This window comes from Trichosurus vulpecula, chromosome 3 (assembly GCF_011100635.1).
Source record: "Trichosurus vulpecula isolate mTriVul1 chromosome 3, mTriVul1.pri, whole genome shotgun sequence".
In the NCBI taxonomy this organism is placed as follows: domain Eukaryota; kingdom Metazoa; phylum Chordata; class Mammalia; order Diprotodontia; family Phalangeridae; genus Trichosurus; species Trichosurus vulpecula.
Window position 1 is genome coordinate 225,260,449 of NC_050575.1, and position 18,983 is coordinate 225,279,431.

General features: G+C 37.4%; 1 protein-coding gene across 1 annotated transcript in view; it reads left to right on the forward strand.

Moving 5' to 3' along the window:
* GAN (gigaxonin) overlaps positions 1-18,714 on the forward strand; it is a 77,080-nt gene extending 58,366 nt beyond the window's left edge. The window contains exons 4-11 of the mRNA XM_036750785.1: positions 2,866-3,083; positions 3,284-3,405; positions 7,606-7,718; positions 9,777-9,926; positions 10,652-10,788; positions 12,445-12,573; positions 17,551-17,660; positions 18,047-18,714. Coding sequence (XP_036606680.1) covers positions 2,866-3,083; positions 3,284-3,405; positions 7,606-7,718; positions 9,777-9,926; positions 10,652-10,788; positions 12,445-12,573; positions 17,551-17,660; positions 18,047-18,228 — 1,161 coding nt within the window. The 3' untranslated portion in view covers positions 18,229-18,714. The remainder of the gene's footprint in view (positions 1-2,865; positions 3,084-3,283; positions 3,406-7,605; positions 7,719-9,776; positions 9,927-10,651; positions 10,789-12,444; positions 12,574-17,550; positions 17,661-18,046) is intronic.
* Positions 18,715-18,983: the final 269 nt, after the last annotated feature.

Genomic DNA, 18,983 nt, shown 5'->3' on the forward strand with positions numbered 1-18,983 from the left:
ATATTTTCTTCTCCCTAGGTTTTTATGACATACTTCTTTCCTGATTTTCCTCTTACCTGGCTTCTTCTCAATCTCCTTTCTTCTTCTACCTCTGTATATCTTGTATCTGTATATCTTGGTGATTTCATTATTTCTAGTTGATCATATCTATACAAATGATTCCCAGATTTATTTACCCATAACAGAGGTGGGGAAGTGGTGGCCTCGAGGCCATATGTGGCCTAGGGCCTTACTGGACTTTTGACTGAGTCCAAATTTTACAGAACAAATCCTTTTATTAAGGGGATACTTACTGTACCCATAAGTACATGGTCCAACTGCTGCTTTCTGTCTTTATCGTATATCTCCTTTAGATTAAGATTAAGAACTGTTGGAGAGAGCTATAGCTTGGTGGACTTTGAAGAGTCAGAACAGGGAGCCAAAAGAGGGATAGCTTTTACATGCTGGTTTAAGGGAATTCGTTGTGTGAAGTTTGGATCCATTCAAAAGGCTGCGCTTGAGAACCTGGAGGGCTCCATATGGCCTTGAGGCCACAGGTTCCCCACCCTGATAACATCTCTCCTGATCTCCATATTCACATCACCACCTGCCTATCAGACATCTCTAACTAGATATCCTGGGAATGAAAATCAGCATGTTCAAAACAGAACTTTAAATTTTCCCCTAAACCTATCTCTTTCCAAACTTCTCTGTTTCTTTAGAGGATGCCATCATCCCAGTCACTCTCAGTGTTATCCTCTACTTCTCACACTCACCCCACATATTCATCCCAATGTCACATCTTGTTTTACTTTCATAGTATCTCATATATGTTCTATTCTCTCAATAAAACCACCACCTTTGAACAGGCAATAATCACTTCTCACCTGCACTATTACAGTAGCCATCTAACCACTCTCCCTGTCTAAAGTCTGTCCCCATTCCAGTCTCATTCAGTCTAATCTATCCTCCAGTCAGCTGCCAAAGTGATTTTCCTAAAGTGCAGATTTGAACATGTCATTCCCTCCCTACTCACCAAACTTCAGTGATTCCCCTATTACCTTCCAGCATCAAACACAATGTGTTGTTTGGACTTTAAAGCACTTCATAACCTGGCCCATTCTTACTTTTCTAGGCTTCTGACACTTTATTCTCCTCCAAACATTCTATAGTCCAGCAACACTGGCCTTGTTGCTAATCCTTGAACATGATACTCCATCATCCAGCTCTGTCTTTTCATTGACTGTTCCCCACGACTAGAATGCTCTGGCTCCCTTTCCCTTCATCTTTGTGCCTGAGGTTGACTGGATGTTGAGGATACTGAAGACAGCTTTGTATTTCTTTGTTAATCTATATAGCACTAAGGCCTGGAATTGTTTTTCCTTTGATTAAGGGGAACTCTTTGATGAGGAAACTCTGTTTCTGCCAGTCAGTACCTTCTCTGTAATTTAGTCTTAGAGAATTGCCTGGGCTACTTGAGAAGTTAAATGACTTAACTCAGTGGGATGTGTGTGAGGTGGGATTTCCTGGCTCTGAGGATGGCTTTCTACTGTACTGTGCTGCCTCTTAGTTAATCTACAGTGCTTATAAATAATTCTAATATTTATTTTTCAGGATAAAGATTTTGAAGTAGATTGTATGAATTCAAGGATAAGCCACAGAATATGCCAATTAGTGAACTACAAAAATATAAAAAAACTCAGGTCTTACATTCAATTAAAAGTGATTTAGTTCAAAATTAACAATGTAAACCATTAAAAAATAACTATGTACATATTTGTATATTACATATTTTTAGGTAAATAGTACAGCATTAAAGGTAAACAAAAGCTTCATAGAATTCTGAGGATGTCTTTGAACTTTCGATTTCCTAAGTTTCTTTATGAGGCTGATGTTAAAAGATGGAACTGACACCATTTTTCTAGGCCAAATATGCTGTATTAAGCTATTTCTGCATGTATTTTTTTTTCCTTAGGGGAGGAAGGATGTGTTCATTATAATTTACATCAGTTGACCTCTTATATGTCTACATATATGAAATATAGGCCATAGTATATATAACAAGGTTCTCTGAACAGTGTTGTGGTAAGACTACTGGTTTTAGAATTAGAGGGCCCATATTTGAATCCCAGCTCTGATTGTCACTGTGTATTATCTTGAGCAAGTCATTTGGCTTTTCTTGGCCTCCATTTCCCTGTCTGTAAAATGAAAGAGTTGGACTAGATGATTTGTAAAACCTCTTCCAACTCCAAAATCCTGTGTTCTACTTTGGTCATGGGGTGGGGATGGAGGGATGGGGGGGGGAGGGGACAGGAAATGATCCTAGAGTGCAGGCCCTAGCATATTCTACAGAGCTGAGAGAGGCTTCGGATGCATCCCCAGCAACAGACTTTGCCTGCTGTCTGAGAACTAACCTGAGACTCATCACTATCAAGTTAATCATTGTATGATGAAGTCATTGGCCATAATGACCCTTGAAAAAGCTAAAATACAAAATTTATGTGGACCCCTTTCTACTTCTGAAGTGATGGTGGTGATCCATTGAAGACAGAGCAAAGGGTAACAAGAAACATAAAGAATGAGAAGTAGATGTGTTGCGGAATACACTAATGGAAGGAATACAATTAGCAGGATAGGAAAAATTATATATATGATTGTAGTTCAGTAACTTTTGGGGATGTGTGTCTAAGAATACAGTACTGGTCCTTAATAAATACTTACCAACAATCTGACTTAATTGTGAGTACATTTTAGATTTTGGGGAGGTGGGGAATTGGGAAGTGAATTATAGGAAGATTATGATGTATTTTTAAAAAATATTTATTTACTTTTCCCCTCCTTTTCTCCCACCTACATTCTCCCCAATCTCATATTCTTGTTCTTCAGGTCCACATGAAGGATGTTATGTCAGCTCTATGGGTTTCAGGGTTAGACTCCAGTTATTTACGGGAACAGATGTTGAGTGAACCATTAGTACGGGAGATCGTCAAAGAATGTAGCAATATACCACTCAGCCAACCACAACAAGGAGAAGCAATGCTAGCGTCTTTCAAACCCAGGGGTTATTCTGAATGCATAGTAACTGTTGGTGGTGAAGAAAGAGTGTAAGTAATTGGTATCAGTTGCCTGAAAAGTGACTTAAAGAATAATATTTCCTGTGTAATAGCATCCAAAATGTTTATTTTTCAATTTGAGCCTCTAAAATATTCAGTACTTAACAGTTTTTTAGTAATACTCTTTGAAGATATTATATAAAGGAAAAAATAAATGCAAATGAATTAATTTCTATATGTGTTTTTTATAGCTCAAGGAAACCAACAGCAGTAATGCGTTGTATGTGCCCTCTTTATGACCCTAATAGACAACTCTGGATTGAACTGGCTCCGTTAAGTGTTCCAAGACTTAACCATGGAGTACTCTCAGCAGGTATCTATATTCTATTAAATGTTACTTTGGCACAAGATAAAATGGTGTGCAGTTGTACCTGAATTGTTTAGTATAGTACAGCATTATAAAATGTAATATTAGTCTAAGTATTAAGTACCTATTATATGCACTGTGCTAAGCCCTGAATATACAAATAGAATGAATGAAACCATCCTTATTCTTAAGGGGCTTACATTCTAAAGGGGGAGACAACAAATACATATTAAGTATGTAAAATTAAGATAAAGAAAATTACTACATGTTAACGATAAAGTAGTTAATACAGGGTAGTTTGGAATGAAGGGCGCAAGCAAGATGGATTAGAAAAAGCTTCATGCAGAAGATGATGCTTGAGCTTCATCATAAAAGAAAAATTTGGAGGTGAGGAAAGAGTACAGTCTAGGTATAGGGAATGGCCATTGCAGAGGCACAAAGATGGGAAATGGAGTGTCATAGGTGAGGATCAGAGAAAAAAGTAAGTTTGGCTAGATCAATGAATGTGGGCAGGAGGGGGAATAGTGTCCATTGAGGTTGGAAAGACAGTTTGAGGCCAAGTTCTAAAGGGCATTAAAACTAAATACAGGCCATATAAACAAAAACTCTGACAGGTCCTGAATAATTTTTTAAGAGTCTAAAGGAGTCCTGAGACAAAAGTTTGAGAACCACTGTACTTGAGTGGTCTGTATCTCTGGGCTTTGAGTGCAGCTGAAATGATCAGCAATTGGAGAAAGAAATGGTAGCATTGAAGACTTAGTCAGGGAGCCAAGGTGTGGAACATCGTTGATTGTCAGTCAGTAAGCATTTGTTAAGCACCTACTATGTGTCAGGCACTGTGCTGAGTGCTAGGGATATGAAAGGTAAAAGACAGTTCCTGCTGTCAAGGAGCTAACAGTCTAATGGAAGAGATAACATGCAAAAAAATATGTACAAACAAGATACATGGAGGATAGATTGGAGATAATCTTTTTCTTCAGTATTTTTTTGGGGGTCTCCTTTAGCAAGTCATTGACTTGTTTTTCATGGTTTTCTCACATCACTCTTATTTCTCTTCCCAGTTTTTCCTCTACTTCTCTAACTTGCTTTTCCAAATCCTTTTTGAGTTCTTCCATGGCCTGAGACCAGTTCATGTTTTTCTTGGAGGCTTTTGATGTAGGCTCTTTGACTTTGTTGACTTCTTCTGGCTGTATGTTTTGGTCTTCTTTGTCACCAAAGAAAGATTCCAAAGTCTGAGTCTGAATCTGAGACTGTTCTTGCTGCCTGGCCATGTTCCCAGCCAACTTACTTGACCCTTGAGTTTTCGTAGAGTAGAGAGTACTTTGTCCCAAGCTTGAGGGGCTGTGCTGTTGTTTTCAGAGTTATTTCTACACAGCAAGCTCTGCCACACCAGTGCTCCTCCCCGCCCAAGAACCGCCAATCCAGAGTGGACTCAAATCTAAGCAGGCTCTGCACTCCTGCTCTGATCTGCCACTTAATTCCTCCCACCAGGTGGGCCTGGGGCCAGAAGCAACTGCAGCTGTAGTGCTGTAGTTCTGTAACTGCACCTCCTCCGCCATCCCTGGGGGCAGTAGCTGAACCACAAACTCCTTTCACTCTGTCCCCTGCAGTTTTTCCCACTAACCTTCTATGTTGTTTTGGTGTTTGTGGGTTGAGAATTCTGGTAACTGCCGCAGCTCACTGATTCAGGGTGCTAGGGCCTGTTCCACCTGGCTCCCAGTCTGGTTGGTCCAGGCGCAGCCCACACTGGGCTCTGCTCTGCTCCACTCCCAGCACGGTGCGATAGACCTTACCCAGAGACCATCCAGGCTGTCCTGGGCTGGAGCCCTGCTTCCCTCTGCTATTCTGTGGATTCTACAGTTCTAGAATTTGTTCAGAGACATTTTTTATCAGTGTTTGGAGGGTCCTGGGGGAGAGCCCTAGGCAAGTCCCTGCTTTCCAGCTGCCATCTTGACTCTGCCTCTAGATTGGAGATAATCAAAAGGGAAGACAGTAGAATTAAGGGATATCAGAAAAGGCTTCCTGTAGAGGGTGGGATTTTAGCTGCTACCTGAAGGAAGTTAGGAGGCAGAAATGAGGGGAAAAAAGCATTCCAGACATGGGGGACTGACAGAGAAGATTCCTGGAGTATAGAGATAATGTCTTGTTCAAAGAGCACCAAGGAAGCTAGTTTCACTGGAGTATCAGGGTGAGGCATATAAGATGTAAGAAGACTGCAAAAGTGGGGAGTGGGGTACAGCTAGGTGGTGCAGTGAGTAGAGCACCGGTCTTGGAGTCAGGAGGACCTGAGTTCAAATCCAGCCTCAGACACTTGACATACTAGCTGTGTGATCTTGAGCAAGTCACTTAACCCCAATTGCCCTGCCTTCCCCCCTCCAAAAAAAAAAAGGTGAGGGGAACAGGTTATGAAGGGCTTTGAATGCCAAATAGAGGATTTTACATTCAATCCTGGAAGTGAGAGAGAGCCCCCAGAGTTTATTGAATGGGGTAACACCCCCCCCCAGCTAGAAGGGTGGTGGTGTGCTGTACATTTTGGGTGGTGAAGATGGTAAGAAAACTGATTTCTAGGGAGTGAGCATGGGATGGTCAGACTTTGACAGCTGGATGGAGGATGGACTAGATGGACTAGAATGGGGAGAGGCTTGAAGTTGGCAGACCAACTAGCAACCTATGATAATAACACAGATGTGAGGTGATGAAGACCCACATCAAGAGTTATAGGAGTATCAGAGTAGACAAGTGGCTGTAGATAGGAGAGATGTTACAAAGGTAAAATTGGCAAGCCTTGGCAACAGATTGGATATGAGGAGTTGCAAGTCTGAGTGACTGGGAGGATAGTTGTATGTTTGTTATTAATGGGAAAGTTTGGAAGGGGGTAGAGTTTGGAAGAAAAGATGAGCTCAGTTTTGGACATGTTTGAATTTAAGATATCTACAGGATATCCAATTTGAGAGGTCTAAGTAGGCAGTTGAAGATGGGAGACCAGAGTTCAACAGAAAGTTGAGAGCTAGATAAGTAGATTTGAAAATCATCAATCAGCCTAGAGATGATAATCAAAATTATAGGAACTGATGAGATCACCAAGTGAAAAAGTATAGAGGAAAAAGAGAAGAGTATCTAGGACAGAGCCCTGAGGAACACCCATCTTTAGTAGGCATGACCTGGAAGAAGATCCAGGAAAAGAGATTAAAAAGAGCTTTTACAGAGGAACAGAACTTAGATAGAGTAGTATCATGGTAACATAGAGACAAGAGGAGATACAAGGAGAAGAGGGCAATCAACAGTGTCAAAGGCTGCAGAGAGGTCAAAAAGGGTGAGAATTGAGAAAAGGTATTCATATTTAGCATTTAAAAGATCATCAGTAACTTTAAAGGGAGAAGTGCCATCTAAATGATGAGACTGGAAGCCAGACTGTTAAGAGTTAAGATAGTATTAAAAAAAACAAGTGAGAGGAAAATAAGTAGAGACACATTGTAAATAGCCTTCTCAAGGAGTTTAGCCATAAAATGGAGAAGAGAGATAGGATGATAGCTATCAGGTCTGGATGAATCAAATGAGGGGTTTTTGAGAATGAGGTGACGGGTATGTTTGTAGGCAGAAGGGAGGTAGCCAACAGATAGGGAGAGGTCAAAGATAAGTGAGAGTGGAGATGATGGGCAAACCTTTTAGAGAAGGTGGGATTTACCTGTGTAGAGGGCTTTGTCTTGGTAAGAATTGCCACCTCTTCATATGAGATGGGGTGAAGGCATAGAGAGTGGCAAAAGATATGAGTGATGTGAGATGAGGAAAAGGGAGCTCTCAGCAAATGGTGTCCTCAATTTTGTCAAGTTCTCAGCTAAGAAGATAAGGATAGGGGAGACCTTGAGAGGTTTGAGGAGGGACAAAAAGATGGAGAAAAGCAGCTGTGGTGAATGGTATAGTGAGTTAATTAGCGAGGCATAAAAGGATTGCCTTGCCATAGTGGGAGCCCAGTTGAGGTTACGCGACAAATTTGTAGTGGACCCAGTCAACCCCAGCTTTGTGATTTTTCTCCAGCTTCATTCATCAGTACATGTATTGAGGTATGTGATTGTCCACATGGGAAGTATATAGTTTGTGTTAAAGTTATGTCAACTAGGATTAAAATCAAAAGATGTTATTAGAAGATTTAGGTTGTAGATTTTTATCAAACATCTAAATTTTGAGACTTCTAATTTGGTTTTACAGAAGGATTTTTGTTTGTATTTGGGGGCCAAGATGAAAATAAGAAGATCCTGAGCTCAGGTGAAAAATATGATCCAGATTCTAATTCATGGAGTGCTTTACCACCAATGAATGAGGTAAAAAAATAAATCACTATTTCTCAATGAATTTTTCCTAGATCTTTTCTTTCTGTTGGTTGAATTTATTGTGCCTTTCCAATAAGTTACTGTACAACAGTAGTAAGCAAGCAAAAGCTTGGCCAATAAAGCCTCCGGGCTCATGCTACCATCAATTAATTCCCTGTCACATTTGATGGGAAATAATAGCTGACATTTATTTAACACTTAAAGTTTAGCAAGCTACTCTTCATATGTTATTTCTTTTGAGCCTCATAACAATTCTGTTAGGTAGAAACTATAGATATTATCCCCATTTTACAGATGAGGAAACTGAGTAAAGAAGGGTTAAATGACTTACCCATAGTCACATACTAAGTGTCAAGAGCGTGGAATTGAACCCCCAGATATTGCTGATTTCAAGTCCAGTGCTCTAGCTACAAGAGACTGAGTGTGGTCCTTACTGGTTCTTAGGTCGAGATAGTACCTGTGAACATAGCTCTTTCCAACCCAGTAAATCAGCCTTCAAAGTTTCATTTACTAAGTTGGTAGTAGTAATGTCAAAACTTTTTTCTAGCTGTAATCCTACTTGCCTTCTGCCTCAGCTAGTGAATTATTCAAGATTAATACTTAATCATGTTCTCTTGAGAAACCATTGCACTTGAGTCCCCATCTGTCTGTAATGAATCATAGAACTGAAAAGGGACCATAACTTCCAACACATACTTGAAGTGTCAGTCTCTTCTACAACATTCTTAGGAGTGATGATTTGACATCTATTTAACCCCCAGTAATAAGTCATTCCATTTTTGAACAGCTTTAATTTTTTTAATTTTATTTTTTCAAATAAAAATCTTTTTTTCTCCCTCATCCCAATTGAAAAAGAAAAAATAATCAACCCTGCATAGCCAAGGAAAACAAATTTTCACATTGGCCGTGTCTCAAATTATATGTTTCTTTCTGCATTGAGTCCGTTACCCTCTGGAGATAAGTAACATGCTTCATTATTCTTTTGGTATTGTGATTGATTATTGCACTGACTAGAGTTCATAAGTATTTAAGTCGTTTGTCTTCATAATGTTGTTACTATAGTATAAATTGTTCTCCTGGTTCTGCTCATTTCACTCTTTGGTTGTGATATAGCTGGGTCAAATGGTATGCATAGTTTAGGAACTTTTGAGGAATGTCAAAATTACCTTCCAGAAGGACCAGCTCTAATCGTTAAGAATTCTTTTCCTTATATTGAAGTGAAATTCGACACACTAGTTTCTTCCTCAGCAGAGTTAAGACCAAGCAAGCAAATTTAGTCCCGCTTCTACGTGATAGACCTGCAGATGTTTTACTAAAGCAAGATATTTAAAGTATAATATAGCAATAATATTACCTTTCCCCCAATCCCATTCCCCAAACTCTTCTCTTCGTATTAAACATTTCCAGGTCTTTTAATCAATTCTCATATGGCAGAGTTTGAGTGCCTTCACCATCCTAGTTAACTCCCCGTGGACAGTTTCCGTTTGTCAAGGGCTTCCTGAAATGTGGCACCCAGAACTGTATACCATATTCCAGGAATAGTTTGGCCATGGCTAATTAATTCCAGTTATTATCAGCCTTTTTGTTTCCACACTCTTGATGTGTGTGCTATACTACCACCTCTTAATCTGTAACCTTAAGAGAGGCAGAGTAGGTTGGATATAAAGAAAAGTTTCAGATAAAACAAGAGCTGTCCGAAAATGGAATGAGCTACCTTTGGGTGGTGGTAGTGGTAGGTTTCCCATCACTGGAGGTTTTCTCACAGAAGTCAGATGCCTTCTTATTAGGATGTTGCAGAGTAGAGGTAAGTTCTACGGGTATTTTTTTTTTTTTTGCACATTTTATATATGAGGAAACTGAGGTTTCATGATCTTTTGCCCATGGTCATACATTTAGTAAGTATTTGGAAATGGGTTTCAAACCCAACCTTTTTTTTTTTACATTAAGGCCAGTCCCTGTTCTGTTACACTATAATGCTTCTCTGAGTATATAATTCACAATTATGTGATTCATTTTGAAAATGAAATTATTTCTTTGGTGTCCTTTTAGGCGAGACAAAATTTTGGAATTGTGGAGATAGATGGAATGCTTTATGTTTTGGGTGGTGATGATGGTGACAAAGAGCTGATTTCCATGGAATGCTATGATATATATTCTAAAACCTGGACAAAACAGCCTGATTTGACCATGGTTAGAAAGGTAAAAACTATACTTTGCATTAAGTACTATTGAACCATTTTCTTTCAAGTCTCTGCTTTTGTGACAAATTCATATTTCTTCATCTCCAGATAATTCTTTTGACATAGCTTGTAGAGGAAACCTTTTCCTACAGGAACCCAACCTTAGGATTTAATAGGTATAAACCAACATAGAAGACTGTTCCTTTCAGAGTGTTAGTCCAGTTAGATATTAAACTCTCTCTCTATATATATATTTTAGTAACCAAATGGGACATGGGTATTTTCTTAGGGAGAAAAGTGCTGAAGAAAATTGGGTTTTTTACATCTATAATGCCACAATTACACAGCAAAGTGTATTCTGAGTAAACTCAGTGATTCACTAAAGTCCTTAATTTTTATATATGATAATGTATGTCCAGTGGTATTTCTTCACTTATGCTTTGTTTCAAGATAATGGCTCTGTGTGTGTGTGTGTGTGTGTTAGATGAGACTGTTTTAGGCAAATATTCAGATAAAATGTTCCTAAATATTCATTGGGGCTTATGTCATAACCTCTTCTCTCTCTGAGTATCAAAATTATATACATTACTTCTTGAAACATTTTCAAGTCATTGAATTTTAATGATGGAGACAGTATAGCTTTACTTTTTGAAACTGCTACATTTCTGAAATGGCTCCTTGCTAAAAGACCATTTTAAATCGGCAAATATTAAATTTGATGAAGTTTCACTTTTTTTTTTAAAGATTGGCTGCTATGCAGCTATGAAAAAGAAAATCTATGCAATGGGTGGAGGATCATATGGAAAACTTTTTGAATCTGTGGAGTGTTATGATCCTAGGACCCAGCAGTGGACTGCTATTTGTCCATTAAAAGAAAGCAGGTAAGCAAAAGGGTTTTTTAAAAAGAACTTTTGAAAACTTAATTTATTAAGTAAATAAAATTTAAGTATTTCAGAGTTTATGTTATGTTAGTCATTTTAAAGGAATTCTTATGAAGGCATGTTTTTGTGTTAAGACTAAGCTTGTTTAGCTTATGATCCATTTGTCTAGATAGATTTTTTGTTTCTGCTTTTGAAAAATAGGATTAAGATATTTCCTAGAGAATAAAATATGCCGCTGATTGCATAAGAATTTCGAACCATTTCTTGCTTCATTATTTTTATAGACCGCATATATAAGATAGTGACTGTAATAAGTGCATATGGCAGAAGGAAGAGAAAGTAAGGTACCCAGGGAAGAGACAAGGGGCTGATGTGAATGGTTATTTTGGTGAATGGTTATTTTAATGAAAGTAATATTTAACATGTGAGAATTGTGAAGTAATCACCTATGAGTAAGTTTCTTAATATAGCATTACATTTAATTTTAGTTTGTACATGTTAGGAAAACTGGAAAGAATAGACGGTACTATTATATCTTCCAAGACCATTTTAAAAAGAGAAATAATCTAGAGAGAAATGATAGTGAAGACTTAATTGTTTTTAAGGATCTAGATTTCTTAAAAGATTTATGTGGAGAAAAGTGATCTGTTGTCAGCATTCCTTGAGAAGAGAATTAGAAAAATGTTTTTAAGTTTTTAAAAACATAAATTAGGTAGAAAAAACTGAGTATCATTGCTACTAAAGCAAGTTACTAATAAGATTCTCCTTTATTAGGCATCTGTATAGGAAAGACCATTGCTTGTAATGTCTTAAATGATATAAAGTTCTGCATGGAGTAGATAACCTTTAAGTTTTTGCTAACCTTGTATGAAACTACAACACAATATGAGTAGTACTAAATAACCTGTTCTTACCTCATTTTACCTTTCTTTGTTATCCTATTGCCTTTATTCCCTTGCTCCCCCTTTCTAGTCTACTTCTTTTAATCCTTTTCATAAGTTAAGCTTTAATCAGATAGCACTAATTCTACTTTATCTTTCACACCCTCAAATTCTTCTTGACTTTAGTTCTTTCTGATAATAGCTAATACTTACAGAATTTGTTTTCCAAAGACCTTTATGTTTATTATTTTTTTGATCCTACTCAGATTTCACTTTAAAATGAAAAGGTGAGCTATCTCACATTCCTGATATATTTAGATAACCCTTGTTTTATATTGTTAATCATATATCATCTGAGTCTCAAGGAATTTACAACTAACCAAAGTAGAGGAAACTGTGATATTAGTATAATGCTTTGTACACTGGGTATTTGATAAGTAATAAATTAGTTGGAGACTAGGGGTAATTTTTGACATTCTGAATACTTCAGACAATAATTCTTACTAAACTCTTGAATGTTTTCCTATACTTTTAGTCCATCCCATAAACTTTAGGTCACATTATACATTCGAAAGCTGATAATTTGCTTTTCTATAATACTAACCATGTGAACAGTATTCATTCAGTCCGTAAGCACACACAAAAAAAGGAAAACCACATGTTAATCAGAAAACTTAGCACTTTACAGAATTAGAGCAAGCTAGAGGCTTAAAATAAGATAACTACAAACCAATATGTATGTCTAGTATTTAATACATTATTCTTGGCTTATCAGATTTGGGGCCGTAGCTTGTGGAGTTGCCTTGGAACTCTATGTATTTGGGGGAGTCAGAACTCGTGATGAAGGTCAAAACAATGAGATGGTGACATGCAAGTCAGAATTCTACCATGATGAATTCAAAAGGTAAATCATTTATTCATGGTTTGACTATAATCCTCCATTAAGAATGTTAAAGGGTAGTGGCACTACATTGGAAGTTAGAAGAACACCTTTGTCATTACTTGTGTGATACTGGACAGAACATTTACTTTTCTGAGCCCAGGTGCCCTTGTCTGTAAAATCTAGGGATTTGCCCAGATTATAATCTTAGAATGTTAATTATTCTGTGACTTTTTAATAAATTATTTTCTTTTTGTATTTTATTTTGAAAGAATGTATGTGCCTGTACTTACACTTAACAAGTCTCTATGTGTGAAGGACTTATAATACGTTGGCTTAAACTATCAATGACTTCAAATATTCAGGGGCAGCTAGGTGACCCAGTGGATAGAGCGCCAGGCCTGGAGTCAGGAAGACTCATCTTCCTGAATTCAAATCTGACCTCACACACTTACTAGCTGTGTGACCCTGGGCAAGTCACTTAACCCTGTTTGCCTCTGTTTTCCTCATCTGTAAAATGAGCTGGAGAAGGAAATGGTAAATCACTCTAGTATCTTTGCCAAAAAAAAAAAAACCTAAATGGGGTCACAAAGAGTCGAACATGACTGAAATGACTGATCAACATTTTAATTTTGACTTTGATCTCAAAGTTTACCAGAAGGGGGTGCTGTAGCACCAAGTTGAATTCCATATCCTTAGGAGGGAACAAAAGTTATTGTGGCTGTTTCAGAATCATTCATTAAAGGTACAGAAGTCCTAATGGATTTGGGGGATATTTCATTTTAATAGTTTTAAATCATTTTTCTTCATTATGACTGTGAAACCACATTGTAAGGGAAGTAGACTGCTTTATTAAGTTGGAGTGATTTATACATGTTTTAGGGGGTTTGAAAAGGGCACTGAAGTCTTTAACTCCTCGTATGCCTTAAAGCCAGAGCGCAGTGCCTACTAGCCAAATGTATAAAGTGATACTTGGATCATTTCCTGAATACTTCCAAAATAATTACAATAACAAACAAGGGTAAATCAAGTTTTCATACCCTACTAACTACATAATATATCTAATATAGTAATTTCCACATGGTCTTGCAATAATCTATCCATACTATTATTGGCATGTATCTAGAACAAAGTTTCTTCATTTTTTGTGTGTGTGTCATGGACCATTCTGGCAATCTGGTGAAACCTAGAGGTCTTCAAAATATTTTAAAGTACATAAAATAAAATCTATAAGATTACCAAGAAAGCCAATCAGATTAAAATACAGTAACAAAAATGTTTTTAAAAACAAGTTCATGGAGCCCAGGATAAGACCACCTCTTAAGGGTTCTGTTTGTTACAGCCAATTCTTGTCATTGCTTCTCATTCTTACATGTTGAGCTTCGTCATATTTTTATCTTGTTAACCAGCTCTTACCACCCACAATTAATTCCTCCTTGCCTCTCCCAGTATTCCTCCATTATGATTTTTTATTGTAATAGCCTCGTCTTCTAACAATAACAGGATATCTTAGTCATGTTGTTCCTGTTTGTAATGTGTTCTGGACCCCTTTTGCATAGAATAATGTAAAGAAAATTTGTATCTTAAGTGCCGGGAGGGTACAGTCATATAAAAGAACTCAAATTTTATCTTTCTGCTAATAGTAATGAGATAGTGAGTGGCTATTATTCAAATAATAGCCATATGTGGAATCTATATCCATCAATGACAGGGTTGCCTCTGTACCACTTTGCTTTTAGAATCACTCATATATGTTTTAGGCTGGTTTGGTCCTTCAAGGTGATAAGTGTATGCTAGTTTATTTTTAATTTAACCAGTTTCATTAATAGCTCTACTATAAATGCTTATTTCCTGCCATTTATTATACTTTTCATTACTATTCTTAACTACCATCCTTCTGAACTTTTAGCTTTTACCTTTATTTCATAGTTTAGTTCTATAAAGAACATGCTAGGTGTTAGGGGAGATATAAAGATTAAATAAGGCATGGTTCTTTTACTGATGAAGCTTGCAAGGCATTTTGCCATTTTCCTGCCATTTTCCTTGATTTATAAATGTAGCATATGTTGTTTCCATTTTTCACTTTTTATTCCGCTTTTTTTCATTGTTCATTCAACAGTCAGAAAAGATGTAACTTTCTGCCATCTTTCTTTTTATTGACCTTTTTCATTAGAACTAGAATTTTAGAGTTGACACATAGTAAAGTAAAAATATTTCTCACATTAGCCATTTCAAAGAATATATGTCTCTTTCTGCTTCTTGAATCCATCTCCTTTTTGTTGAGATATCAGTGGCATTATTCATCATCATTCTTCCAAAATTATGGTTGGTTATTGCATCGATCGAAGTTCTTAAGTATTTCAGAGTTGTATGTCTTTACATTGTTGTTAAAGTGTAAATTGTTCTGCTGACTTAACTGCATAATTTTATAACTGTTCTCCCAGGTTTCTCTGAAACCATCCCTTACATCTTTCTTACCAGCCACCAGGATTCCATTTCATTCATAATTATGTGTTTAGCCATTCCCAAAAACTACTGGGAAAGCTGGAAAGCAATCTGGAAGAAATTAGGTTTTATGACACCATATACTGTATAAGTTCCAAATCAATATATGATTTAGGTATAAAATGTTGCAGGTTGAAGCATGTTTTTTTTTCACTTTATTTTTCTTGGGTTTTTTTTGCAACATGACTAATATGGAAATATGCTTTGCATGATTTCATATGTATAATTGGTATCACATTGCTTACCTTCTCAGTGAATGGGAGAAGAGTGAGAGGGAAGAAGAAAATCCGTAACTTAAAGAAAATTTTAATGTATGTTTAAAATAATAAATTTGGTTTTGGGAGGTTTTTTTGAGATATAAAAGGTCATTTAATAAACAAATCAGAGGAGCAAGGAAGAAATTTCCTTTTGGATCTAAGGATAGTGGAAGAGTTCATGACCAAACAAGGGATGGAGAGGATCACAGAAGATCTAGAAGGGAAATATTTAATTGGGGGGAAATCTTGTCAGCAAATTTCCCAGGAATCAAATTTATTGGAATAATAGCCATTCATCAGTTGATAAATGGTTAAAGGAAATGAACAGCAGTTTTCAAAAGAAGAAATCCAAACTATCAACAGCAATATGAAAAAAATGCTCTGAATCACTAAAAGAGATTACTTACTCGATCCACACTACTTGATCCCTTATTCCCATTCCCCTGAACCCTACAACATGCCACTCTAAAGCTACATACCCTTTCCACCCTACTTTCTGGAATGTCTGCTTCGTAGACAACAAACTTGCTTTCGTCTTAAATTTCTTCCTTTCCCACCCTTTTGTCTTCTGGCCCTCACTGAGATCTGGCTCCCTCCTGATGACACAGCCTCTCTGGCTGTTCTTTCCAGCACTAATGACACTTAAACTCATTTCCCCCAACTCATGGGCAAGGGAGAAAGGGGTGGGGAGTTGGAATGCTCCTTGCTCCCCATTGCCGCTTCTAGGTTGTCCTTCTTTGTAGGCCCTTATCAGCTCACACCTGGGCTACTTCAGTAGTCTGCTGATTGGTCTCCCTGCCTTAAGTCTCTCACCTACTCCAATTCATCCTCTACTCAGCTGTCAGAATGGTCTTCCTAAAATACAGATTTGACCGTGTCACCCCCTACTCCTTAAACTCTCTATCATCTCCAGATCAACGAAAAAATTTTGTTTGGCATCGTAAACCCTTCATAACTTTCTCCCCCTCACCTTTTTTTACACCCTACACTTATCACTCCCCAACATGTTGTTCGATCCAATGACACTGACTTTCTTGCTGGTTGTCCACAAGTTACTCTGTCTGTGTACTTTTGAGCATTTTCCTTGTCTGTCCTCCTGTTCTGTCCTTCATCTGTGCTTTTAAGTTCCCCTGGCTTCCTTCAAGTGCCAGCTAAAATCCTACCTTCTACATGAAGCCTTTCCCAACCCCTCTTAATTCTAGTGCCTTCCCTCTGTTAATTATTTCCAACTTATTCTCTATATAACTAGTTTGTACATAGTTGTCTTCATCTTGTCTCCCCCATTAGACTCTGAACTTAGACTGTTTTTTATGTTTCTTTGTATCCCCAAGTACTTAGCATAATGCTTGTCACATAGGTGCTAAACAAGTACTGATTGACTGACTGAATTCACAGAAGAGGTGAGACTTGAGCTTGGCTTTGGAGGATGGATAGCATGTGGGCAAGAAGAGAAGGGAAGGGCCAGGACATTAGAGGCCAGGTTGGGAGATGGGAAATAAACTTAAGTGATTTATTTATTGTAATGTGTAAAAGTGATATTTAAATTTTGAATGGAATTATGTCAAATATGTTGTACAGTTTTGAAGTTTTTAAATTTTATTTTAAATTAATTTAATAATTTTAGTTTTCTGTATTCACTTCCATAAGCTTTTGAGTTTTAAATTTTCTCCACCTCTCCCTCCCCCTCCCCTAGATGGCATGCAGTCTGATAAAGGCTCTACATGTACATTCTTATTAAACATATTTTCATATTAGTCATGTTGTAAAGAAGAATTAGAATGAATGGGAGAAACCATGAGAGAAAAAACAAAACAAAAAAAGAGCAAATAGTGTGCTTCAGTCTGCATTCATACTCCATAGTTCTTTCTCTGGATGTGGATAACATTTTCCATCATGAGTCTTTTGGAGTTGTCTTAGATTCTTGCATCGCTGAGAAGAGCTCAGTGTATCAAAGTTAGTCATCGAAGGAGTTTTGAAGGTTAGAAAGTGAAGTTGGGTAGAAATATGCCCATTTTTCCTTTCCTGTTAAAATCATTGAAATCTAGAGTTAGACTAGACCGGTTATCTAACCTGATTTCTTATCCAACATACTTTTTGGAAAGGCTTCAAGATGTGACCAGTAATTTTTTGACAGTTATTTGGGCAAATCTTGTATGAACTTGGACTTTTCCCTTAGACTTTTTCTGGCTGTCGTGCCTCTTCTTTTGACTTTTCTAAAGAGAAATGCATTTTCTTTCAGATGGATTTATCTTACTGACCAAAATTTATGCATCCCAGCAAGTTCTTCCTTTGTTTATGGAGCTGTTCCTATCGGGGCCAGTATCTATGTGATTGGAGATCTTGATACAGGTTAGATCATGCATTTTTTTTTTGGTTTTTTTTTAACTTTTATTTAATATATTTAGTTTTCAGCATTGATTTTCACAAGAGTTTCAATTACAAATTTTCTCCCCATTTCTACCCTCCCCCCCACTCCAAGATGGCATATGTTCTGGTTGCCCTATTCCCCAGCCGGCCCTCCCTTCTGTCACCCCACTCCCCTCCCATCCCCTTTTCCCTTCCTTTCTTGTAGGTCAAGATAAATTTCTACGCCCCATTGCCTGTGTATCTTATTTTCTAGTTGCATGCAAAAACTTTTTTTTTGTTTGTTTTTGAACATCTTACCATGCATTTTGTTAAAGCTCTTCCTGAATGATTTTTAGAATATTTATTTACATTTGCTCATTTGTATTTAGGTACCAACTATGACTATGTTCGTGAGTTTAAAAGAAGCACAGGCACTTGGCACCACACAAAACCACTCTTTCCATCAGATCTTCGCCGTACTGGCTGTGCTGCCTTGAGAATTGCAAATTGCAAGCTTTTCCGACTGCAGCTTCAGCAAGGGCTGTTCCGAATCCGTGTTCCTTCCCCTTGAAGGCTCTCTTGGAAATGGGATAGAAGCAAGAACCTGACACAGTGCACCAGAACCTAGCTTTAGATAAGGCAGAACAGAGAGAACAACTAAAACTTAACTCTCTACGCTGTGATTTGGTATGGTAACTCTTGGGGGTTTGTAATGCTTAAAAGCTGGAGCTTTAGCTCTTGTTGGGGGAGAAAGTAACTATTCCAAAACAACCTTAGGTGAATGAATGAACTTTTATAGTCAGAAGTTTGTGTACTGATGGAGAATCATCAGTACCAGGAAACAGAAGGGAAATGGGGATTAATAGAATGTTAAAACTAAAACACTAAGGTGCATTTTCCCCAAAGGGAACTCCTTTTTACTAAGTCTGCTATATTAAAGTAGGTGGCTTTGGTATACAGAAAATCTGTATGTAAACCAATGTCTCTAAGCATACAATGAATGCTTTTCTATAGCAATCATGCCCAGCTCTGCCCTACAACTTAAGGTCTTTGCTTATGCCTGCGAGGGTGAATGTGGACCCAGGTCTGTTGATTACTAGTGCCCTGTCAGGAGAAACTAAATATATATATTTAAACATATATATATAATATATTATGATCAGTTGCAACTAAGGTAATAATAGAATTCTATCTTTTTTAAGCACTCCATCTGAATAGTCTAAAGATTCAGCATACACATGATTCAGGAGGCAGCCCTCATGAATTTAAAGAAGCTGCTGACTTCTCTCTTATGCCAAGAGAAGACTTGAAATTATGCTCCATTAT